This window comes from Caretta caretta, chromosome 19, assembly GCF_965140235.1.
Source record: "Caretta caretta isolate rCarCar2 chromosome 19, rCarCar1.hap1, whole genome shotgun sequence".
NCBI classification, from domain to species: domain Eukaryota; kingdom Metazoa; phylum Chordata; order Testudines; family Cheloniidae; genus Caretta; species Caretta caretta.
In genome coordinates this window covers 9,514,364-9,539,022 of record NC_134224.1, presented here as the reverse complement: position 1 = coordinate 9,539,022, position 24,659 = coordinate 9,514,364, and the positions used below count along the sequence as shown (strand labels likewise).

The 24,659-nt window shown below is 49.5% G+C and overlaps 1 protein-coding gene across 3 annotated transcripts; it reads left to right on the top strand.

Moving 5' to 3' along the window:
• Positions 1–3,158: 3,158 nt before the first annotated feature.
• PAFAH2 (platelet activating factor acetylhydrolase 2) lies at positions 3,159–19,649 on the top strand. Of its 3 annotated transcripts, none has more exons than XM_048825977.2 (11): positions 3,159–3,207; positions 5,032–5,145; positions 7,243–7,393; positions 8,221–8,317; positions 10,007–10,075; positions 11,330–11,471; positions 14,200–14,313; positions 16,171–16,262; positions 16,425–16,595; positions 17,705–17,853; positions 18,827–19,649. In XM_048825977.2, the coding sequence occupies exons 2-11, from the start codon at positions 5,056–5,058 to the stop codon at positions 18,919–18,921; spliced, it is 1,170 nt and encodes a 389-aa protein (XP_048681934.1). In that variant the 5' UTR covers positions 3,159–3,207; positions 5,032–5,055; the 3' UTR covers positions 18,922–19,649. The 3 variants fall into 3 exon arrangements, with proteins under 3 accessions (XP_048681934.1, XP_048681938.1, XP_074977386.1); XM_048825981.2 differs by lacking the exon at positions 3,159–3,207 and adding an exon at positions 3,428–3,457; XM_075121285.1 differs by lacking the exons at positions 3,159–3,207; positions 17,705–17,853 and having other exon boundaries at positions 3,800–5,145.
• The last annotated feature ends 5,010 nt before the right edge of the window (positions 19,650–24,659 follow it).

Genomic DNA, 24,659 nt, shown 5'->3' with positions numbered 1-24,659 from the left:
GAGCTGCAAAATGAAATTTATTAATTAGCTGGAAAGAGCAGGCTAAGTTCGGGCTAAGCTGCCATCAGTGTCCATGATTTTAATTAAGTCCAAAATGTAATTATCTTGACTAGTTTTACCATCTTTCATATGATGACTCTATTATGTGCTCTGGTTAACTGTGGGCTAAGCATTTTCTGCACACACACACACACAAAATGAATCCAACAGAGGCTGCCAAATGAGAAAATGGATCCCAGATGCACAGAGTGAGTTTGCTGGGGTTTTGCACAGCTCCTTACTGCTAGAAGCTGAAAACCTGGGCTGGTTTTCAAAAATCATTTTATTTTATTTGTGTCTTCCACTCCCACTGGGTTTGGCCACATTCAGGCTGTTAAAATAGAGGGATGTGGGCTCAAAATATTGTCTCAGATCATAAAAATCAGAGCTGGAAATGAAGGGATTAGGTCATCACCCCCAAAATGCCCAAGGTAGTCAGTCTAGAGCTGAAGATAGATTCTGTGGTTTGAGCCCCTTTCTGCTGTTCCCTCAAATGAACAGTTTCTCAGTAAAGACAAAAATGCTAAGCAAAGTAAACATATATAAACCTTCCCTGTCAGTCACTGGGTCTCCGGAACCAGCCAAAGGGCCAGGAAATTCCAGCTGCATACTCATTCTCAGTGACATCAATGCAATAACTCTGGGCATACAGGCATTCCAATCCCACATGCCGTCTGTAGTTATGGGGAGAACCCTTTCAGACAAAGAGCCCGATCTGTGAGTCACCCACCTGCCGAGTAGAACTACAGGGTCAAGCTCAGTTTGGCCAAGTCTATAGTAACTTGATAAAGAGCCCCAGGCTGTGGAGGAAGGCAGCAAAAGCAGGTAGAGTTGAGAGGGGGCTCAGAAAGGGGGAGCAGTGGCTTCCCAATTTTGGGACCACAGAGATAATTTTGTATTTAGGAACATGAAGTGGGAAAGGAGAAGGTTGGGGTGTGGGTGGGGGAGTTCTCCCTTATATATACAAACAATGTAACTGTTCTTGCAATTGTGCCCCAAAATGAACCATGCAAAAGGCTGATGCTAAAAGTTCTGACCTCAGCTTTGATCCCTTTATTCAGCCCTGAGCTAGAACTATGATTATGATCATTTCTGAAGCACCATAGAAGTCCTGTGAACTTTACACACAGGCAAAGACCAGGCACTGAGGAGCTTATGGTCTGCTTAAGGCAGACACAGTGAGAGATCTGGTAGTCACAATGGTAAGTGATGAAAAGGGACTTGAAAAGAGATTTCAAGGAGGGTGGGAGAGGAAGAGCAGTTGGTGCATGAAAAGCAGGGTCCAAGCCTGGGGGAAAGCCCCAAGTACCAAAAGAGCCCCAAGTATCAAAAACAGACTCCAATGAGAGACTGCTGAATTGGAATTAATTTGCAAACTGGATACAATTAACTTAGGCTTGAATAAAGACTGGGAGTGGATGGGTCATTGCACAAAGTAAAACTATTTCCCCATGTTTATTCCCCATCCCCCACTGTTCCTCAGACGTTCTTGTCAACTGCTGGAAATGACCCACCATGATTATCACTACAAAAGGTTCCCCCCCTCCCCGCACCCCGCTCTCCTGCTGGTAATAGCTCACCTTAAGTGATCACTCTCATTACAGTGTGTATGGTAACACCCATTGTTTCATGTTCTCTATGTATATAAATCTCCCCACTGTATTTTCCTGAATGCATCCAATGAAGTGAGCTGTAGCTCACGAAAGCTTATGCTCAAATAACTTTTAGTCTCTAAGGTGCCACAAGTCCTCCTTTTCTTTTTGCAAGTACCCTAGAGTTTAGGGAGAAATCCCTCGACAAAAGGTTTTTACTAGTACACACAGCACATTGTGGGCCACATTTTTTAAAGGCGCTCCTAACCAGGCCATATTTGGAAACATGTCTGCACACCTGGACCCTCAGTATCTCAGTGTACAAGACCATTTGGTAACAGTACATGCAAATAGGGACTCAAGCTCAGCTAACCAATTCACACACCCTTTGCCTGTCCCAAAGGCCTTTGCACATATTACAGGTCAGGCTAGGAAGCGCTTTGAGAACATGGCCCTTGGTGCCTGCACTAGGCTGGTGCCCTCTTAACTAGTGCCATGGCACCTAGAAACCCGGGTAGCAGAGATCCACAGGTGAGAAGCAGATAGACATCTTAGTATCATTGTCATTCGCTAGCCCAGACTTTGGCATGCAAAGATCTCTGGGAGTTGTAGTGAAAAGAGGAGAGGAAGAGGTGGAGAATACATAAATAGCTGGGAATTGTGGCTGTGGTACCCTTGATGGGGGCAGGGGTCCATGCATCCCACTCTGACGGTTTTAGGACTGCAGAAGATATGGCCTGCAGCAATGAATTCTGGGAGTCGCAGTCCTGAGGTCTCTGTGCCTTACAGAACCCTGGGGCTTGTAGTCCTGTGGGTTGGGTGAGGACCAGTTCCCTGGAGCTAAGAACTATATTCCTGGGCAGTGGGATTCCAGGAGTCCTATTTCCCAGCCTTATGCTCTAACCCATTCACTCACTGTCCCTGCCCCTGTATGAGAGGGAGTGAAAACGGAGGAAACTCCCTGGAGTAGAGAGCTCTGGGAGTTGTAGTGCTGGGGGGGGGGGGAGTCCAGCCGCGGGGAGCTCTGGGAGTTGTAGTGCTGGGGGGGGGGAGTCCAGCCGCGGGGAGCTCTGGGAGTTGTAGTGGTGGGGGGAGGGGGGATAGTCCAGGCCGCGGGGAGCTCTGGGAGTTGTAGTGCTGGGGGGGGGCAGTCCAGCCGCGGGGAGCTCTGGGAGTTGTAGTGCTGGGGGGGGGGGCAGTCCAGCCGCGGGGAGCTCCGGGAGTTGTAGTGCTGGGGGGGGGAGTCCAGCCGCGGGGAGCTCCGGGAGTTGTAGTGCTGGGGGAGGGGCCAGTCCAGCCGCGGGGAGCTCTGGGAGTTGTAGTGCTGGGGGAGGGGCCAGTCCAGCCGCGGGGAGCTCTGGGAGTTGTAGTGCTGGGGGAGGGGCCAGTCCAGCCGCGGGGAGCTCTGGGAGTTGTAGTGCTGGGGGAGGGGCCAGTCCAGCCGCGGGGAGCTCTGGGAGTTGTAGTGCTGAGCTTCGGGACCCTTCACACTGGGCGTGGCAATGACACTACATGTCCCAGGAGGCATCGGGGGCGGGGGGCGGCCGCGTCTTTCCATGGGGCGGTGGGAGCGCAGGTGGGTGCCGGCGCTGACGTTCCGGCCCGGGTGGCCCGGGTGGCCCCGCGCCCCGAACCATCCCTCTCAGGCCGGGCGCGCCCCCTGCTGCTTCCGCTGAGCTCCCGGGGGCGGCGGAGGGACCAAGCCGGGGGGGCAGCTCCCGCTCCCCCCCCCCGCGTCTGTGGGGGCCGGTTGTCCGGGGGGGCCGCTGTCGGGGGGAGAGAGGGAGCCGGGCTGGCGTCAGAGGTCTGGCTGGAGGGTGACACAGGTGGGGGGGCGTGAAGGGGGGCAGGTGTGGGGCAGCCAGCAAGAGCCAGTGGGGCGGGGCACACGGGACTGGGGGGAGAGTGGGACGGAGGGAGGAAGCAGGGCCGGGGGCTGTGGGGGGCTGCCTGTGGCCGTGCTGAAGTTCCGATTCCAGCTGTCTGGGTGGTCTTGGGCAAGTCACCGTCCTGCTTGGTGCCTCAGTTTCCCCACCTGTCATATTGGGATAATATTTCCCTGCCTTGTAGGTTGGCGTCAGCACCCTAAGAGCCTGGCATAAAAGGTCTTATATAAAGAGCCAAGTGTTATCACTCAGGTATTGCTCTTGTGAAGCTCCCAGAATCAGAAAATCTCACTCATGTCGCTCAATTTAAAAGAAAAAAGCAAGCCTGCGTTGTCACCCTTTGCCTCCTGTTCTAGTCCCGCAGTCTGAGTCACAGAACCCCATTGTCCCGACCCTAGCATGTTACAGATGTCCAGATGGTGTGAGGTTAATCTCTTAAAAAGCATGCGAGAGGCGACTGCCACAATAAACAGCAGCCAGGGCAGGACATTGGTTGGTGTAAAGTGTTCTGTAAGTTCGGTTTCAAGATGCACCTGAGCTAATACTCCAACAAAAAGCACTTTCACAAGAGCTGCTGCCCTGCCAAGCCACCAGAATGCGCAAGCTGTGCTTGGCTGAGTGAAGAGGGATCAGCACAGAGCGGGGCTTTGCCTGGTCCTGGCTGGAGGTCAAATCCTGCTGTAATGTTAGCCATTGTTACAAGCAGCCTTGAAGACAGTGCAGCGGTCTCCTAAGGAAAGTGGTAAAAGCCCCTTTGCTTGGAGACTGGACAAAGTGCTAGAAAATACACGATGGGGAACAGTCGTGCACCGCTCCGTGGGAGTTAGGCACCATGGCCCAGACCCTGAAAGGCGCCTAGCTCCCATGGAAATCAATAAGAGTTAAGCTCCTAAACACTTTTGAGGACTTGAGCACTAGTCATCTTTGTGAAGCCTGCTTAGTGTCTATGTACATCTTTAGGAACCTTTCAAAATCTGACTCTTTTAGATACTACAGTGATGGATAGGAGTCTTTTCCATCTCTAATCTCTGTAGCTGTAGGATTAAATAATAATACCGTACTTTGCACTTGCATTTCCTTTCATTGGAGGAGCTCAAAGCACTTTCCAGAGGTGAATCATGGAGAAAAATGATTTAGCTGCCGTCACACCGTGAGTCAGAGACTGAAACCCAGAGTCCTGTCTCCCAGTGCCCTGCTGGAACAATACGTTCATTTTGCCCCTGCTGCCCATAATCATTCTGGGAGTCAAAAGGCAGCTTCCTTGCACTGCCCTGGTCCCACTGGGTTGTGGCATAGGCCTTCTGATAAAATCTTGCTTACTCTTCTGCTCTCTCTGCCTGATGGCTAAGCTCGCCAGCCAGTGTTCTGCAGCTCTCAAAGTCCAGTAGCTGAGGCTTTGGTTGGAGGTTTTGCTCAACAGGAAACAGATGAAGGAAGTGAGATGAACTGGCTCTGTTTCACCAGCCATTGGGCGAAACAGTTCTAACACTGCAGCCTCCTCTCTCCCTTTCTAGGCACTGTCTCCCGCTCAGGAAGGCATGGGGGGAGTACAGTCCCTCGGGCTGCCCCCAGGGAAAGGACCTCACCAAGTGGGCTGCACGGATGTGATGGTGGGCCGCAACCGGAAGGTACGGTCATGAGCGCTGCTAGCTCTCGGGGTTTTGCTTCTCATTAGCTGTGCCACCGTGAAACAGAGGATCAGCGGGTAGGAAGGCAATGGTGTTTCCAGCTATTGGATTATTTGTTTTGCTGGAACTGATCTTGCAGCAAGCCCTGTAAATGCAGCCTGTGGGGTACTTGAGATTGCCTGCTGTGTGACTCAGGGTCACTCTGAAGACTGGCTGGGGTGAGGCATGTGAGCAAGGAGATTACAGCTGCAGATTTCCTGCTGACCCAACTGTATTCTTGGTCTCTCCTTAAACTGAATTCTGTGTCTGGACACTTGAACAAAGGAATATAAAACTGGAAGGGAGCTCCTGGGTCACTGAGTCTCGTCTCCTGCTATAGAAGCCAATCCCTTCATGTTATCCCCTTCGTAAACTGACCAAGCTGCATCTTAAAACTAGTTAGTTTTGACATTGCACATGTCTCCAGTTGTTATTTACTAAGCATGACTCTGTGCTTGGTGCTGTACAAGATGTGGAAGTAAAGAGTGTCCCAGCCTCAGTCTGAGTTCTTGTATGCATTGAGAATTTGCCCCTGTTCGAGCAGTCACTGGCCAGCCATTGATGTAGCAGCATCTGAGCCCAGAGAAGGAAAGCCAGAATTTGCACCAGCTAAGCCCAGCTTAAACAGAGGGCAAGCTTAGGGTGAGCTCAGCTGCTGCAAATCAGAGCTTTCCTAGTTTCTTCTCGGGGTTTGCACCACAGCTGGAATCAGGGCCCATTCCCAATGTAACAAGGCCTGAGATGCAGAGTAAACAGGACATGCTGGGCAACCTGGGGACAGAGCTGCTTTGAGATGTGTTTAAATTGCCATAATGAACTTACTTCTTGTTGGCATCACAGAAGTGAATAATTATAGTTTATCTGTATTACGGTAGCACCCATAGGCACCAGTGAAGGGTCAGGGCCCCCATGTGCTCATTGCTGTACAGCCACATTACAACATAGTCTCTTCCCCTACAGCTTACTGTGTAATTTTCAGATCAAATATGCAAGTTAGTTTAACCAACAGAGGGAGGAAGAACAAAGGTCATATCGAGAAGATTGCCTGGCGACACAGTCCAGCGAGGGCACAATTTGAGTCCGATTCAGCTGAACGTTAGGGATTTTTTATATATAACAAAACTCGTCTGCCGATAATACAAGTCCAGTGGAGTTGAGGAAGGGCAGGCAATATAACCCGGCTGAATACACGTGGATTTGTGAGCACAGAGAGAAATCAGCTGTCTTACCGTCAGCTTCTCAACCTGGACTATAGTAGTCCTACTGCCTCCCTATAACAACATGGAATAGGATGGATTTGAATGGTGGGGTGCCCTGATGACCTGACAGAGGAGGTTGTTCCATGCATAAGGCGCAACGTGGAAGCAGTCCCGGAGAAGGATGTGAACGCCGGCTGCAGTAACGTAGGCAGAAGATGATCAGGGCACACGGAAAGTGGTGGGTTGGCTGGTCTGGGTTCTAGAACCAGCACGGTCAATTGGGCAGCCTAGTGTTCTAGGTCCCGGTTCTGCAGGATGGGGCACTAACTCCTGAGAGGAAGAATACCTATTTTCTCCTCCCATTATTTGTTCCTTTTCCTTCCTTCCCACCCACCCACGCCGATCCACTCTCTCCATTTTCTGTCCACACTCCTCCTGTATGTTCCCTTTCCATTCCGTCTGTTCCTTCTCCCCTGCGCCTTCTGCTCAGTGGGGGCTCTGCACAAATAGCTCCAGCCCTATTGGGGCTTATCCCTCTGCCTGTAGCGTGAGCAGAGTGAGGAGAGGAGTGGATCCGGCCTTCTGGGAGCTGTGTGAATCAAACCCCCTAACTTACTGACAGCATAGCCAAAGAGCAGGGACAGAGGCACATGCTAGATGAGGATCACCTGGTTTGACGTCTGTATTGAGGGTGTGGGCTGCATGCGGGAGTGAAGGATGGATGCGGGAGGTCAGAACAGATGATCACAATGGCCCCTTCTGGTTTTATAATCTGTGACATTCTCTGTTCAGATCTAGGTGGGATGGGGTCTTTCACACATGTGATATTTGTGCCGCAATCCTCCCTTCTTTTCTTTAGGGGCTTTTCTTCCGGTTGTTTTACCCCTGCCTTCCCCAGGAGGGGGCAGAGCAGCCTCTCTGGATCCCGCGCCGTGAGTACTGCCAAGGGCTGGCCGACTACATCAACTGGAACAGGAAGTGGTGCACCCCTCTGCTCAGTGTGACTTTTGGTGAGAGGACTGATGGCTTCAGATAGATCTCAGCCCCTGGGGGGCTGCCCCAGACTCTCTCTGCCTCCTGGGAGCACGCATGGAGGCAGTTATAACAGCATGCTGTTAGTGCGGTCATAGGAAAACGGCCCCATGCTGCCCCCTTAGCTCCAGAGTCAGAGGAAGCGGTTGGTCTATGTTCTAAGATAATAAGGCAGCATGATTACAGGTTAGCCACAAGAAAGGGAGAGGACTGGATAATATAACACTATAGTGGATGGTTTAGAGACCACAACCTCAGGTTTGAACTAACTAGACTCCCTGGAACACCCGGGATCAAATCCCACCAGGGGTCTCTGCAGCAGGTAAAATGCAGACTGTTTAGCTTGCTGCACATGCAGGAGTTTCCAACGAGATGTCCAAAGGCAAGAGCCATGGGGACAGTGGAGCCCCTGGCACTTTCCATTAGTGTGGACATTTGCTGTGGCATCCAAAATTGCCCTCCCCCGCCATTTGCAGGCTATGTACTGCTTGGCTGCTGTCCTGTTCCTCAGAGGTAGCTGCATTTCAGCAGGGTGACAAAGCGCTTTGGGATGGAGGGTGCCTTAGAAATGTTCTCTGGGCTACAGAAAATTGCGAGGGCTTGGGAAGATGCTCAGTCCTCTCCCACTCGATCTCCTGTTGTTCCCTTGGTACAGAAGGTTACATGAGGCTGGAAGGGGGTCAGGATTCTGAAGAACCCAAGAACAAACGAGAGCGTGGGGGATGCCCCGCAATTGCAGGAGTCAGAGCTGTAACCCTCTGACAACTTGGCTCACTCCACTCACATCTGTCACTTCTTCCTTCAGGGTCCTACAGAGTTCCAGTGAGCTGGAACGGGCCTTTTAAGTCATGTGGCAGCAGGTACCCGCTGATCATATTCTCCCATGGCCTGGGAGCCTTTCGGTAAGAGTCGCGGCCTCACTTCCCACACCCCTGGTCCTGGGTGAAAGAGGAGAGGGATCTCAGGCGTATTCTGTCTATGAGGCTGCCTCTCTTATAACGCTAACAGAACTTTCAGCTGGTCTGCACTGTCAGCAAGGGGGTGGTTTAAATGCACGCAGCCAACAGGCTGAGGTTAGGACTTGTCAGTCATTTCTGCCAAGGGATTGGCTAAAAAGTTTCCTGCTCCCCAAGATTCCCCACCAAGCAAGTCTCTTGTCATTGTTTTAGGAAGTGACTGGAATGCTGGTGAAAGATGCCAGGCTTGCAGCTCTGGAGACAGGAGTTCTGTGCACAGAGCAGGGGCAGGGCAAGCTGCCTCCATGTTGCTCGGCCAATGGGCCAGATCCTTCACTGGTGTAAATCAGCATTTGCAGTGGAGTTCTGCCCGTTTATATCAGCGGAGAATCTGGCCCGAAGTATCTTACCTCTGTTTTAGAGGGACCATTTCTAGGGCAAAGAGCAGCGCTTAGTTTTTATGGCCAATTCCATCTTCAGCACCTGTCCTGGGACAGCCAAGAGTGGGAGTCAGTTGTGATGATGGCTTTTGCGGCGTGGACACACCTCCCACAAGGAGCTGGCTGGAGGCCCACACCAGTTTGTTTCACACTAGACAGCCAGCAGATGATAATCCCCTTTGGCCCATTTCTCTGGATTTAAATTGATGACCTAGAGGTGAAAGGCTCCCAGTCCCATTACAGCCCTCCTCCCTCCCCAACAGCAAATCCCTTATAAAAGCCGAGGACCAGGATATACAATGGCATTGTCAGCAAAAACTCCGCTCTTGTAGGATGAGACCCTGTGATCCCCGGCTGTCAGAGCCACTGACGTCTGCTGTAAATCTATGTTTAATACCGTGCCAATAGCTTAGAACCTTATGCTAGATGTAAAAAGTCATCCCTAGTTACTGCATATATAAACATGGATGCTAGGGACAGCAAAATCCTATTAGATCATCTCACACCTCTTGCTGGGCAGTGGAAACTGGATCCCTACTGTGTATTTCCTAGTGCTTTGTCCAGTCTAGTTTTAAATGATTCAAGCAATGGGGCTTCCACCACTTCCCTTAAGAGACTATTTCACAGTCTAATAGATCTCCAGGGTAGGCAGCTTTTCCGTACATTCAGCCACTGCACAAACAGTGTTTCTGTATCTGGCTTTATTAGTAATAATAACACTTGGCATTTTTCATCTTCAGAGCACTTTACAAATGTTACCCCATCCTCACAAACGGGTGGTATTCTGCCCGTTTTACAGATGCGGAAACCAAGTCACGAGCCTCTCTGTGCCCCCATTATCAGAAGTGCCGAGCACCTGCAGCCCCTGCTGAGATCAATGGAAGCGGTGTGTGCTCAGCACCTTTTGAAAACAGGCCATTGTGGCTTTGCCAAATCCTAGAGATGAAGTCAATGTCAGAGCCGGGATTAGAACCCAGGAGTCCCTCACTCCCGTGGCTGGGCTCAGATTATGACTCTCTCGCTCTTCAACAGGGAGACTTGCAGCAAAACTTGTGTAGGAGCGGAGCAAGTCCTGGAGGTGCTGAGTGCCTTGGACTTCTGCTGAGTCTAGTGGGGGTGGAGGGTGCTCAGCATCTCTGAGAGCCAGAGGATCGAGCCCTCATTCTGCTTTCCCTTTGCATCCTCATGTTTTCAGAACCGTTTACTCGGCTGTCTGTGCAGAAATGGCCTCCCGTGGCTTTCTGGTGATGGTGCTGGAGCACAGGTGAGTGGCGACCCCCTTTGGAACAGCATGATGCCGTCTGTTTCCTGGTGGTCACCCACCCTCTCCCCTAGTGTATTTTGTTTTCTGGTTGATCATTATTTCAGCAGACTTGTGATATGAATTCTCCTCCTAGTGTTATACCAATAAAATAAAAACCAGCAGGATCTTATTAAAGGGGAAAAGGCAAAATGCCACATTTATTGTGAATACGGAAAGAATCATAGTAAGCAGTTAGTTATAGCTATAACATTCCGTTCAATTTCATATTTATTCACACATTCATTCATACACACACACACACAGATTCTGCAAGGTTGTTGTTATAGTTACCAGCCTTAGAGTTGCTCATGCCAAGCCACTGGCCAGGTGGCCTGGACATGAGGAGGGAGCAGGGCCTTGTCAGATGCTCATCTGATGCTTTGCAGAATCAGTCCCCAAAGTTCTCACTTTCTAGAGTCCATTTTTATAGGAATTTCTTCCTATGCCAGTCTATGGGGATTGCTTCATCATGCTGTTACTGAATCAATCAGCAGATAGCACATTCCTGACAGCTCCTTGCTGCCAGATGTTATCTTGTTCTCTGGTTCTCCCATCCTTGAGGCTGTTGGGTGGATTCCAGTCTGCCCTCCGGAGGTCCTCTGGTTCTTTCCACTTGACGCCTTCTTCAGCTGATGGACACTGGATTCTTAGGCTGGCACCTCCCTGATCATTCAGTTATTATCCACACCAAGCATCCATCCACATACATCCTCTATCTCTATTTTAATCACAATTGTTAATAAAGCGAGATGAATACAACAAAAGGGCGGGGAGTCTCTGGGTGCTGTTTCTGTTGTTACAGAGTATTGCTTTGAGTCTCTCTCTGTGTGAGTAGTTGTTGTTGCAAAGAATTACTTTGAGAACAGACTCTGTCTTAGAATGTACTAACACAATTAGCTTGCAAGTTTCACACAGAGAGGGTGCAAGTTTCACACAGAGAGGGAGAGAAACAGTACCAAAAACCAAGAGACCTCTTAATTAGTAATACCCTGGAATTTAAACTATGGGGAATCAAACTCATTTGTGATTTTAATACGGAACTTCTTTAATATGATCCAACACTAGGACTCAGGAGCAGTCTCTGATCTTCTTTGAATGGGAGCATTCAGAAGCTGAATCGAATGCTAAATATTCCCCTTTCCCTTGCATGCCTCATGTTTCCGATGCATGGCTGCTGCTCAGTGATTTAACTTCACTGTCCTGTTATTCCCGCAGAGACCATTCTGCCTGTACAACTTACTTTTGCAAGGCAGAGGCTGGGGGGTCCGATTCCCTGGAGGCTGCGCTGCAGGAGGAATGGATCCCGTTTCGAAGGATCCAAGAAGGGCAGAAGGAATTTCATTTTCGAAACCCACAGGTAATGACTGGAAGGCAGGGAAGGGCTGTTTTTAGGATGGAGGTGGCCGAACCAATTTGGGGAGGGGCAAAATCCATCACACCTGAATTCCGGGCCAGTCTAAGGCGTACGCACGATGGGCATGTGCCTAGGGCCTCAGTTGCCAGTGTCACATGATGATCCCAGAATCTCTCTTTTCATTTAAAAAAAGAAATGCCATCACGGTTGCAAAGAAAAGCTTGAAAATGCTAAGTCAGTGCAATGGAGGTAGTGAAGTCTGCAGACGGTCTCCAGCTGAGGGAGGAGCACTTGTGTTTTATGAACATTTTCTGTTTTCACATCACTTTGGAAGAGAACCAGAGAGGAAGTTGTCTGGCCTTTTACCCACCACTAGAGCAAACCACACCGTTGCTCCAGGGTGGGAGGAGCCTGCCGCAGCAGAGGGCAGTATGGGGCAAGGGCTGTATGGGGGTCTGCCCAGGGTTTTGGATAACTTTACTCTTCTTGCTTTGCCCATACCTGTCTCCATTTCTGGAACTGAACCTAAAGTTGAACCTGTTTTGTAGATGCTGAATCATTTGGTTAACTAGTTTGCCTTTCACACTTTTATAGGCCTCTTTGTGTCTGAGTTCAGGGCAAGGCAGAAAGCAGCCCGCCTAGTTTTGCTGTATTTCCTGCCTCACTGGAAACAGAAAATTGCCTGAATACTCTCGAGCACCAGCTCAGTTCTGCAGCCTAAAGAGGCTGAGCTAAGCTTCAGATGAGTCTCCAAATATCCAGGTGCTTATCAGCACTCTGATTTCTAACTTTTTATGAGGTTCGTCCCATTGCTGTTTTGGACAGGACATAAAAAATCCAATTGCCTGCTCACCCCAGCCAAGTAGAAAAGTCCCCTAGTAAGTGAGGGGCCTAAACTCTCAATTTCTGCTGAGTTTAAAAGGACAATGGCAACTTGAAATGTAGCCTGTTTTAAAAAAACTGGATTAACTGTGGTTTCCGGTGCTGCCCCTGAGACCCCTGCCAGTGTTTGTGGTTTTAAAACCATATTTTTCTGTCCTTTGTCATTGTAGAAAAATCCATACAAACAAGGGCAGCAGGCTGACTATACATAGGAAAATATGAACTGTGATGTCCAATGTCCAGAATAAGCAAACTGGGGGAAAAGCAACTTGCAGTAGGTCTCTTCTTCCCCCCCGCCCCCCATCTCAGAAATAGAAATCTTTGGTTTTACTTGTAACAACAAGTTTTTAAACTAAGTTTAGACAGATTTTTGTTTTATTTTGTTTTAAAGTTGATGGTCTCCCTTTAAACATGCACGTTAAATAAATTCTTTGCCTTTCTGCAAGTGGAGAACACCTTCCATACGTGACCCCCAATGCAGGACTTTCTTCCTGAGTCTGCAGACAGACCACTCCAGTGCTGCTGGAGCTCAAACAGCGGCAGAGTGAAATTGACAAAGACTCTGGTCTGTTTTGTTGCTGTTACAACCCTTTGGGCAGCCCTGAAATGCTCAAAAAACAGGTCAGTTTTACTCAGCTGCAGCGGGAGAGACAGGCACTGAATTTATTCATTATGGAGGAAGACCCAGATATGGAGGGTGGTGTAGTGTTATGGAGATACGCCCACTCACACTGTTTGAGGTAGCCAGGATGCTGAGGAAGGGAAGGAAGAGCAGATCCAGCTTCTCCAACCTATTTCTCTCTTCCAACAGCCTGAAGGAGGTTGGGTCTCAAGAGAGCTTCAAAATACCTACTAACAGAGGCTAATATAATACCGGCCAATTGGGAAGAGACTTTCCAGAGTGCATGTATTTTTGGTGGCACACTGGGATCTATGGCAATGTGATCCGTTAGATCCTCGCTGTGACCCAGTGTGTTAAAACCTCATCAGATTATTTAGGAATATCTTTTGCAGCTATTACAAAAAATGGAGTCCTTGAGCAGGGTCCAGGGACAGCACCTCAGTAGGAATCCCAGCGATCATCTTCTTCCCAGCAGCTGGGGGGGCCGGGGGTGGGGGGAGCGGGGTTTCTCATTAGGCGTTTGGACCTGTTTGGGGAAAGTCTCTCTCTATCTTTCATATTGGCCTCTAGCTGGTAGGTTCGGCCATGGTGGATCCAGTGAGCAAAACACATTCTGTCCTCTGAGTACCCTCCTTACTTATTGGTATAGTGGAAATGTTTTGCTTATCTTCAGCAGTTTGTGGTATTAAATTAACTGGATTTTAAGAAGCTTTTCCAATACATTTATAGTGATTTCCCTTGAGAACCTCTTGCGGTGTCTATATTTTCCTCCACATTTGTCTCCACATTCGCGGTGATCCAAGAAAGGCAGTGTGGTTTAAAGCCTGAGACCGGAGTTGGGACTCCTGAATTCTATTCCTGCTGCTAACTCACCCAATGGCCTTGGGCAAGTCTCTGAGGGCCTGATTTTATGCTCTGTTAAAGCACTACAAATCAGGAGTAACCCTATTGAGCTCAGTGGAGTTACACAGAGGTAAAAGTGGTATAAATCAGAGGAGAATCCTTCCCTTTAATCTTTCCATGTGTGCATGCAAGGGGTATGACACGTACTGACCTCACCTGGTGTAATGAGACTTACTAATCTTTGCAAGTCACTGTGATGTGCTTAGACAAAGGGCGTCTTGGCAGAGCACATTATTATTCTATATTATCATCATCCCTGTGTTGATGCTTGATCAGTGTGGAGGAAAGAAGAGGTTGAATTAACCAGGGACGCTTTCGTTACAGGTTCATCAAAGAGCAAACGAGTGTGTGCGAGGGCTCAGGCTGGTGAAGGACATCAACAGCGGCAAAGCTGTCACCAATGTCTTGCACAAAGGGTTTGATCTGTCTGCACTGAAGGTATTTCCAGCCAACTCTTCAGTTGCAGCCGAGAGACATTTTGGTGCAGGGCAGTTTGTGAAGGGATTCACTGGAACCCGTGCAGGGTTGCCTTCCAAGCTGGCCAGTTGTTTTAATCTGATTTCCTACCAGCAATAGCAGCAGCCTCTCCTCCACCCAACACCTTCCTTTCGTTGCCCCTGCAGGTGGTGTTACTGGCAGGAACGGGCCTGGTTCTGTGAAATTTGCAGATTGCCCTCCTGGAATTGGAGGCGTGGGGGCCGAAACTGCAGAACCAGAATCCTTTAAGCCCCTGATTCATTTTCCCTTTTGTCCTGTCCCACCACTGCACCCCCTCGTTTCCTTTTTATCTCCTCTGTCACCTTCTCCGCTGTCTTATTTTTCTCCTCCTCCTTCCCTTTTCTCTTTCTGTCCCCTTTAACTGCACCCCTTCCATATTCTCCCCATTTTTTCTCCTTCCTTTCTTCTCACTATCCTCTTCTTTCTTTCCCCCCTCTTTATTATTTTGTTTATGTATATTTTAGGGGAGCCGGCTATATATATTTTAGGAGACTCAGATCCCTCCAGGGCCCAACAGTGCTGCTCCTGGACTGGCAAGAGAAGGTGTTCTTTAGTGACTAAGTACTGCTCTTCCCTTCAGCCTCCCATTCCAGGGCTTAGCACTGAGCCTCTTATAAATACTAACTGCATCTGCTGCTTGGGGACTTGCACTGTGGTGCCCCTTGTTGCAGAATTGTGTACCAGCACATTCATTCTATGGGCTGGTCGACGCTGAAAATGTACATCGGCGTAGCTACGTCTCTCCGGGGTGTGAAAAATCCACACCCCGGAGAGACGTAGCTATGCCACCCTAACCCCCGGTGTAGACAGTGCTAGGTTGAGAGAGGAGTTCTTCCATCAACCTAGCTACCTTCTCTCGGGGAGGTAGAGTGTCTACAGTGATGCTGCTATGGCATTTTAAGAGTAGACATACCCTAAGGCCTGGTCTACATGAAAAGGTTAGGTCAACACAGGGGAAAAATCCACACCCCTGAGCAACATATTGAACCTGCTAGGTCAATAGACAAATTCTCCCTCCCACCAGCCTAGCTACTGCCCCCTGGGGAAGTGGCTTACCTACGCTGATGGGAGAACCCCTCCTGTCAGCATAGGTATTATCTACAACTGCAAATGCAGCATTTCAAGCGTAGACGAGCACTTCATGTTTTTATTTTCCACCCATCGTCTCTGTTGTGCTGTCTGAATATGGCCACTGCACTGATCCTCAGTGCCATGCATGACAAGTGACTCAAGTGTCACCAAACGCTGCAGGAGATACCCATGTGTTTTCAGAACACAGTGGAGCTAGTAATGCTGTGTCCCCAGGCTCCTTAGGACAAAGAATGTGGCTAAGATCAGTGGCTTGTAGCAAGGATGGCTGAGCTTATCAGCCTGTAGCTCAAATAGGGAAGGTGTTGGTTCAGAATGTAATAGGAACTCGCTGGTAAATGAGGGTTCCAAATCCGAGACACCGTGGTCTGGAACGAGCACGGGACTGGGAGCTGAGAACTCCTGTGTTCTGTTTCTAGCAGTGCCATAGACTTACCCTGTAACCTTAGGGAAATCACTTACCTGCTCCGTGCCTCGGTTTCCTCATCTGTAAAATGGGGATAATACATCCCTGCCTCACAGAGATGTGGAACTTCATGAGTCACCCCTAAGATGACCTTACTCCCTCCAACATCTACTCCCCTGGCAAATGCAGCTTAGAGTCTCTGTAGCAAGCTGGCTTTTCCTGAGGTCACTACTTCCCCAGCAGGAGCTTTGTGCAGTGCAGTTTGGGGACTCGCTTCTTTACAGTTTTTCTGCTTTTTGCAGGAGAGTGTGGATTTGACTAAAGTCGCTGTAATGGGCCACTCTTTCGGAGGAGCGACAGCAATTCTAGCCCTTGCTAAAGAAGCCCATTTTAAGTGAGTATCGGACAGATGCTGCTTTTAAACTCATAGTAAAACTTGAAGCAAGAACTCTCCACCAGCTTGGGAGTGGGGGATGCATTTATAGAAACGGGCCAGATGTGAATAGAAGACTTTAGATACCAGAAGAATTCCCTGTTGTCTTCCATCCTGCTGCAGATGCGCCGTTGCTCTTGATGCCTGGATGTTCCCTTTGAAAAATGATCTCTACCCCAAGGTGACCAAGCCGGTGCTTTTTATCAACACAGAGAAATTCCAGACTCCAGAAAGTGTCGCCAAAATGAAGAGACTCCGCTCCAGAAACAGGCAGACCAAGATCATAACCATCCTGTAAGTCCGCACTCTGTGTCTGGGCAGTGTGGGGCAGCGGCAGAGCAATGGCCTGGGAGCCAGGAGTGCTTATCCTGGCTCTGCTATTGACCGGCTGTGTGACCTTGGGCAGGTCACGTCCCTGCTCTGTGTCTCAGTTTCCCCATCTTTAAAATGGGGGTAGTGCTATTTATGATCCCTTGTAAAGTGATTTGACATTTTCAGATGAAAAGTGCTGTATACGAGCCAACGGTTACTATTATACCGCTGCGTGAACAATCCCAGAACACTGCTCACTCTGTGCCAAGTTTTACTGTCCCACTCGTGCAGCAACCTTTGTCTGCATCTGCTTTGGACTTCTTGTCCTCACCTTCAGAGCCATGCTCCTGCTGACAGCTCAGCTCGTGTTTCCTTCGCCCCTGTCCCCCATGCCCAGTCCTCACTCTGACTCCCCTTTCTCCCATGTTCAGCTCTCTGCCTTTTGCTACCCCCTTTGCCTCCCTTTTCTCTTTCACCAAGAAACCTTCCTACAGATTCCTCCTCAACCTCCAACACCAGCACCTTCCCCACACTGATCTGCCCTCCAACAGGACCTCTTCCTCCTTTGGCTTTCCTTTAATTTGCAGGCTGTTTGTCTCAGTCAGATGGGCAGCTGTTCAGGCTTGGATCTTGTCTTATGTGCTTACAGAGAGCTGTGTGCATTTATATGGCCTGTGGAAAATACCACTGAGTGATGCATGAGTCAGGGTGGGCAGTGGATTGTGTTACTTAGGCCTTGTCTACGCTGGGGCTGAAATCCTGTTCCCATTCAAGTCAATGGCAAAGCACCCATGGGACCCGGATTTCACCCTAGGTGGTTTTGAGAGATCTCCCAGCAGTGATTGCACTGGTGATTAGTGACCATAGTGAAGACAGAGCTCACATGGCCACTGGCATTTTTACCACCATGCTGTCTAGCTGTATCGTGAGCAGGGTCAGATGATTCCTGATGCACCATCTGTGTCTACAGTGGGAGATTCCCAAACCCAATGTAGACCCAACCCAGGGCTGTAAAGCTAGCAAGAGCAATTCGTCGATGAGAGCTTTTCATCCCTGTCTCCAAAGGACTCGTTTCCTTCTCCCTTCTCCAGGGGATCTGTGCATCAGAGTCAGACTGACTTTACTTTTCTGGCTGGGAATCTCCTGAACAGAGTGTTCCAGACCAGAGGAACCCTGGACCCATACACAGGCTTGGACATCACCAACAGGGCGGCGCTTGCTTTCCTGCAGAAACATCTTGGTACGGCGCTAGGCAGAAAAAATCTTTTTCGTTGGGATGGTGCAATGGGTCCGTCTGTCCGCCCAGACATCTGAGCTGAGGCTCTCGCCTCCTTGGCCAGGAGGGGCTGATAGTTTGGAGGAGGTGATGCTTGCAGAAGGATTTCTGTCCGGCTTGGGTGATGACCATGCTAGCCAATGTGTGGGCTTGGTGTTCTGTGGAGAGCTTTATTCCTGCCCTATACACAGAGCTGGCCAAGATTCTGAAGAGCGTAGTGGGGGTGTAGTGACCTGTCTTGTGCTGTGTTAGGCAGGGACCTTCTTCTATGGTTAGTGCCAGATTTAAAGGCAAAACCATGAGCTTTGCAAAGAGGCCATGAAAACCTTAGCAACGCCACCTGGTCTAGTGGCCTTGGTATGGGGCTGGAAGCAAAGCACTGCTGGCTCGCCAGCTGCTCACTTTGTGAATGGGGGAAAATCAATTCCCCTCCATTCGTGCCTCAGTTTCCCCATGTACAGATGGCAATAATGATACTGCCTTACCTCACAGGGATGTCTGCAAAGCCCACGGCCTAGGCCACACCAAACACTTAGCCAACTGAGGGACTCCCCTCTGGAAGAATCCTGCTGTGTGGGCAAGCCACAAGAATGCCAGATGACGGATGTGGGGAAGTGGGTGGGGGTTCATTAAAAATCAAACACCACCCCCACATCTGCAGAGTCTGTTTGCTGTGTTATGACAATGCCCTGTAAAATGGGCTTAGCACAGGTCCCTCAGCTTTCTCTGACAAAGCAAAGCCAAGTGCATTTGGCTAGGTTAGCCTCGTGATCTATGGGAAGAGCTACACACACATACTAATGCTCATCAACTCCTGCCATTGTCTAGCACAGCTAATGGGGCCAGGGGCCTCTCTCTTGTAATGCATGTTGCTGAGCCTTGCCAGCAGTGTAGTAATCATGGAGTAATCCTCTCGTCATCTCTCTTCCCCAATTAGAGCTGGAGGAAGATTTTGATCAGTGGAATAATCTCCTGGAAGGCATTGGTGACTCAGTGATTCCAGAGGCGCCTCTCTGCATCTCCAGCCTTTAGAGACACTGTTTGCTGGTCCGTCCGCATGGATGTTAGGCATCCTACATACCAGGAAGATAGTAGTTTCCCCTTAAATGAGCAACTCCAATAACTGCAAAAGACACGTGTAAATCATGCAGCTGCTGATGGAATCCAGAGACATGGAGCCCTCACTAGTCCAGAATTCATGCTGGAACTGGAAGACTAGAGGCCCTGACTGGTCAAGGGTTGACCATGGAACCCAGAGAGTGGGCCCTCCTCTGGTCTAGAACTCACCACGGAGAACAGACTGGGGCGCCTGGCTGCTCTAGAACTGATTTTGGAACCAGAAAACTGATGCCTTATTGGACAGAAGCAGATGTGGGGTGTGGCTTAGTGGCCCCATTTTAACAGTCCCAAACCTTTCTCTCTGCCCCTTCAAATCCCTCCTCTAAATACATTTTTTCCCAGAAGTCCTTCACACATGAGACCTGCCTTGGTCCCCTCTGACTCCTGCCAGCACCCCATGCACTTTGTTGTCTACACCTGAACTACATTGCCCTGGTTTCAGACAATGGAGGGAAAATCTCTCCCCTTGTGTTAAACTCTCAGAAGCCCCTCCTGTGAATTACCTGAGGTACTTATGCTGCTGTACTAATTATGTCAGTCAAAATGGTATTGTCTGTAAAATGGTGCATATATTGGAAACTGTATTTTCTTCTCTCTTAAATGTGCATTAAATGAAGATGGAGAATATTGTTCCTAACGCATATCTAAGCTTTCTCTTTTTTGTTTTGTTTTTATCATAGGAGAGGCGGTACTGTCCAGTGGATAGGGCACTAGATTGGTACTGAGACCTGGGTTCTGTTCCTGGCATGGCTACTGGTTTGGGGGAGGGATAGCTCAGTGGTTTGAGCATTGGCCTACTACACCCAGGGTTGTGAGTTCAATCCTTGAGGGGGCCATTTAAGGAACTGGGGCAAAAATTGGGGATTGGTCCTGCTTTGAGCAGGGGGTTGGACTAGATGACCTCCTGAGGTCCCTTCCAACCCTGATATTCTATGATATCTATGATAAGTCACTTCACTTTTCTGTGCCTCAATTTCCCCTTCTATAAAATGGGAATAATATTAATTGATTGTAAAATGCTTTGCGATCTGTGGATGAAACATGCCTTAGAAGAGCAAGGTTCCAACAACCTTCCATGCAAAGAGAATTGGTCATAGAGCCCAGAGAGTGGCCTTGTCATTAGTGAGGTTCCCAGTCTTTTAGCTCAGTTGTACCCCATCAATAGACCATTCTCCAGTTCTATCAGCCAAGGTCCCTTTCTCTGATTCAGGAGTGGTTTCTAAGCTGCCCTGGAGTGTAGGCTACTGTTGCCAAAATCTAGTTTTTTGATGGTATGAGCCAAAACTCCAAGGGGAGGGAGAGCATGTCGACAAATAGAAAGCAGGGAGTGACGTTGCTTTCAGGCCCGACAGAGAAGCTCTTCACAGTGGCAAGGGAAGGGGCTCATCAGTCAGCCAAAGTCTGGTGTGCTGGTAGTGCGCCACACAGCAGGGGTTGGGAATCTCTAGGGGAAAATTCACAAGGGATAAGGATGGATACCTATTGTTCTGTAGTTGATGATGGAACCCACATCTTACCTGCAGGTACAAAGCCTACTGTAATGGGGCCCTGCTCTCCGATTTGGGCCTATAGATGCTGTCACAGTGCAAATAGTAACAACCCTGATTTGTCGGAGGCAAGAGCAGGCGGAGGCCCGGTAGCCATCTTGGCATCCTAGAGATTCTTGAGTGGGGATGAAGAGTTCTTTAGCTGGAGTACAGACCTACTTCAGTGAAGGCCATCAGAACCAGCACAAAGGACAGAGCACAATGGGCTAGAATCTTGGTTTCCCCAAAAGTGAAGGTGAAGAAAACCTCTGCTTTCCCGGAGGATGTACTGAAGGTCACAATCACCTCCCGTAAGTCCAAAATGCAAGATTTGTTTCACAAAAATGAGGGGAGAGATGCTGGGCTGGGGTGGGGGGAGTAAAAGAACCCTAACAGGAAAAGAACCAATCAGTTTCCATTCTTTTAATTTCACTCAGAACATTTTTGTTTATCTTACAATTGAAATATTTCCCTTCTGCCTTGGAAATCCAACAGCAAAGGGATTGGGGGGGAGAAGGGGGTAAATGAAAAGGGAAATTGATTATAAACAGAAAGGGAAACCTAGTTTTGCTGCCCACCCTGAGGGAAATATAAAATCAAACCGCCTGGGTGGTGAGAAGCTAGTAACTGAAAGAATTTTTAAAAAAATACATAATCTAGAGTGTGAGCGGGGAGAGAGGAGCAATGGATTTTTTTGAAATACAAAGGGTCAGATCCTTGTCTCATGGCTGCATTAAGCCAATGGAGCTGTGCTGATTTACACCCACTGAGGATCTTGCCCAAGTTTTTTACCCTGACGAGGCAGCGGTTAGCTCTGGGTGTTCATTGGCACGCTCCCCGTGCATGCTGCTTTTGCATAGGTTTTAAATATTTAGGGCCATAATGTGCCATTCGTTTTTAAGGACAACTCCCCATTGACGCCAGCGTGTAGCTCTGCCTCGAGATGGATGGGGCCGTGAACAATGTCACCCCTCGCTTCTCTACTTTATGATTTAGTGGAGGTGATACAGCCTGGCGATTATATGACATTAATGATCCTTCCTCCTTCCTTCCAGAGGAGCCTGCTGCAGGCAGCTGCTTAAGGTGCTGAATTTGGAAACCCAGTTTCCTTTGGGGATAAAAGTGGTTTGTGTGGACAGACTCTGCTCATGTTACTTTCCCCCAAGAGATGGCTGCTGAACAGTGAGCAACATGATTCCAGTGCATATAAAGCCAGCAAAGCGCTCTGGGACCCTTTGTGATGAAAGGTGCAATGAAAATGTACCGTGTTGTTTTTCCTCCTCCTCCCTCTCTTGGAATGAGCGAGGAGTTTATGTAACCATGTATTGGCCATTTCCCTGCCTGTTAACGGACACCCACACTACAGCCTGGCAGCAGCAGTCGGCTTGGGTGGGGAGAGCGGCTGTTACGTGCTGATAGAACCAAAGCCTTGAGCAGTATGAAGCATCTCCAACTCTCATAGAGTTTAGCCGGGGTCCAAGGTGCTTAGTACTGCTCCAAATTTGCCCGGGAAGGGATCGTCTTTTGGTTCTGTGTAGCAGGGAGACTAAGGGCTTAAGATTCCCATTAACTTGAATGGCCTTTCGACCAGATCCCAAGAGCCTTATCTCCCATTGACCTCAGTGGGACTTGAAAACCGCCAGCACCTCTGAAGATCCTAGCCCTAAGGCAGTCTGGTATCCAGCTGCAGAACTGACCCAAATCATCTTAAACAGCCAGCGTCCTTTATTTTTTTCTTGACCCATTCCCACGATCTGCCAGAGACTTGTCACACCCTAGGACTGGGTCAGGTTGCAACGTTCCAGAGAATCCCAGGGCCGTTCTGCAGAGAGCAGGGACCTCAGGGCCCACAAAGCGGGTGGGTGGGAACGCCGGGGCTAACTGGGGAGTTCTCTCCAGTTTGAAATGAATTGCTTTGGGGAGCTAATTGGTGAGGAGACTATAATGAGGAAAAGCCTCTTTTTAACAGCGAGTGATGGTCCCTGGTGCAGAAGTGAAGTTCCATTTCCTCCCTCAATTGACATTGGGCGGGATTTGTTCTGACGGTTACATGGAGTGCAGAGAACAGTTCACGTCCAATCCATCTCCAGCGATGCACCACCCGGAAGAGCTATTAATTATGCAAGACTCTTACGTAAGGGCTTTTGGGGGAGGCGTCTTGGACTGGGAGGGGGGAATGAGCATGTTTCACTCAGAAGGTGACTTTGAAACACATTGACCCTTCGGTTCCCAGCGCACTGCTTGGGTCACGGTGGATACAGCGTCAAGGGTGGGATAGGTTTCAGAGTAACAGCCGTGTTAGTCTGTATTTGCAAAAAGAAAAGGAGGACTTGTGGCACCTTAGAGACTAACCAATTTATTTGAGCATAAGCTTTCGTGAGCTACAGCTCACTTCATCGGATGCGTACCGTGGAAACTGCAGAAGATCTTATTATATACACACAAAGCATGAAAAAATACCTCCTCCTTCACTCACGCCCCACTCCTGGTCCTCTCTAGCTACATGCTAGTTCTAAATTTTGTTGAGCTCTAATGCCTTGGGTTGCTGCTTGTGTGGAAGATGCTGCACAAAAAACAAGTATTATCTGGCATGAAGTGAAGCCATTTTCTCTCTCTTGATGGGTTGATTGGCTTGCTTCTCCTCCAGGCCCAAGAGGTTTCTTCGCTCCAGTGAAAGGGGGTAAGACAGCTCTGCCGAACTTAGCACCTTCGGCACCTACGTTTGCCCTGAGGAGCAGATGTATGTTCAGTGGCATCTGTTAGGAGCATCTTCCCATGTTACAGGCATGGCCAATAATAAGAGGTGAGAACCCCAGGGGCCTTTTTTCAAATGAGCTTATTTTGCACTGAGGCCTTGTTTGTACTTGACTGATGGGGCTTATGCAGCTACGTGGTAAGGAAGGAGTTAATGGGGGCACCAGGAAATCCGCTTCAGCCGGAGCGATTCTAGTGCCTATATAACCATTCCCCTCCCTGAGAAGAGGCTGGCAGGGGAGATGGAGTTGCAGGAGGGGTTACAGCAAGCTGGAGTTAGCTGTTGAGGAATCCTTCCTCTTGCCTAGAAAGGAGGTCATCTGCTTAGTTCCTAGCCTGGCTGGAGGAACTGACTGAGGCAGGCATCCTGGGAACTGGTGGTTGCCTTACGCTGGGCTGGGTCAAGCCTGTTTCCTTGATGGACACCATTCACAAGCAGCCAGCTCTTTTCTTAAAAGGATAGTACCGATGGGGTACGTGGCCAGCTCTTTGGAACCCACACAGTGAGAACAGCCCCAGCTCAGCTCTCGTTGGCCAGCCTGGACTGACAAGGGCAAGGCGGGATTTGCACCACGGCCCAGTTGGCTCAATCTGTGTAAAACCCAGTTTGTCCTTATCTACACTTCGAGGTCAGCCCCAGTCCAGTTACACTGACTGCTGAGTCAGGACTATTCAAGGCCTCCGGCATGGGCATATCCAGAACAGGACCCGGGTACAGGAGAGATTTTTCTAACCACCCCCTAGTTTGTGACTACAGCCCCATTATGTCGCCCTTCCTCCAGGCTAAACCCCCAACAAGCCCACTTGCCTAGTTAGTGCTCAGCCCTTTGCTTGCCAGGGAGGGCTCTGTACACCTCCCCATCCTTGCACTGCAGCAAGCCTTGGCTCTTTGCCTTTTCATCCCCACTCCAGCGGAACTGACTGTAAAGCCGATGGTGAAATACAGCAGAATCAATAACAGGCCATAAGGAGCAGGTGTAGAAACGTGCTCCTGGGATGAATGCTCTCTGTGTGAAAGAGAGAGAGAGTGCGACTCCGTTAATGGCTAGGGGTGGGGGGCGTTGGGGGACACACACAGTTAGACTGGTGGCTGAGAGGGGCAAGGCTGGCCTGGATCTGTGCTGAGTAGATGCATTGAATCTCCCGTACACATTTTTGGAGGGTGCAGGGAAGGGAAACCCTCCCCACGCATCCAGCCCCCTATCCCCATCCCTCCATACTTCTGCCTGATGAGCTGTGCAGTCCAACCTGCATCCAGTAGTCAGGGCCTCCCTACCCCCCATTCTAGCTGTCTGAACCTCCCAAGCCCCCAAACCTCACCAGCCACTAGAACCCTCTTACGTTCCCCTGATGACAAGCATCGCTGACCCA

Bases quoted from the DNA above. Each gene is read 5' to 3' on its own strand.
- PAFAH2 (XM_048825977.2), top strand. From the start codon at position 5,056: ATGGGGGGAGTACAGTCCCTCGGGCTGCCCCCAGGGAAAGGACCTCAC. The intron at 8,318-10,006 runs GTAAGAGTCGCG...TCATGTTTTCAG, and splicing joins CATGGCCTGGGAGCCTTTCG to AACCGTTTACTCGGCTGTCT. The intron at 14,314-16,170 runs GTATTTCCAGCC...TGCTTTTTGCAG, and splicing joins TTGATCTGTCTGCACTGAAG to GAGAGTGTGGATTTGACTAA.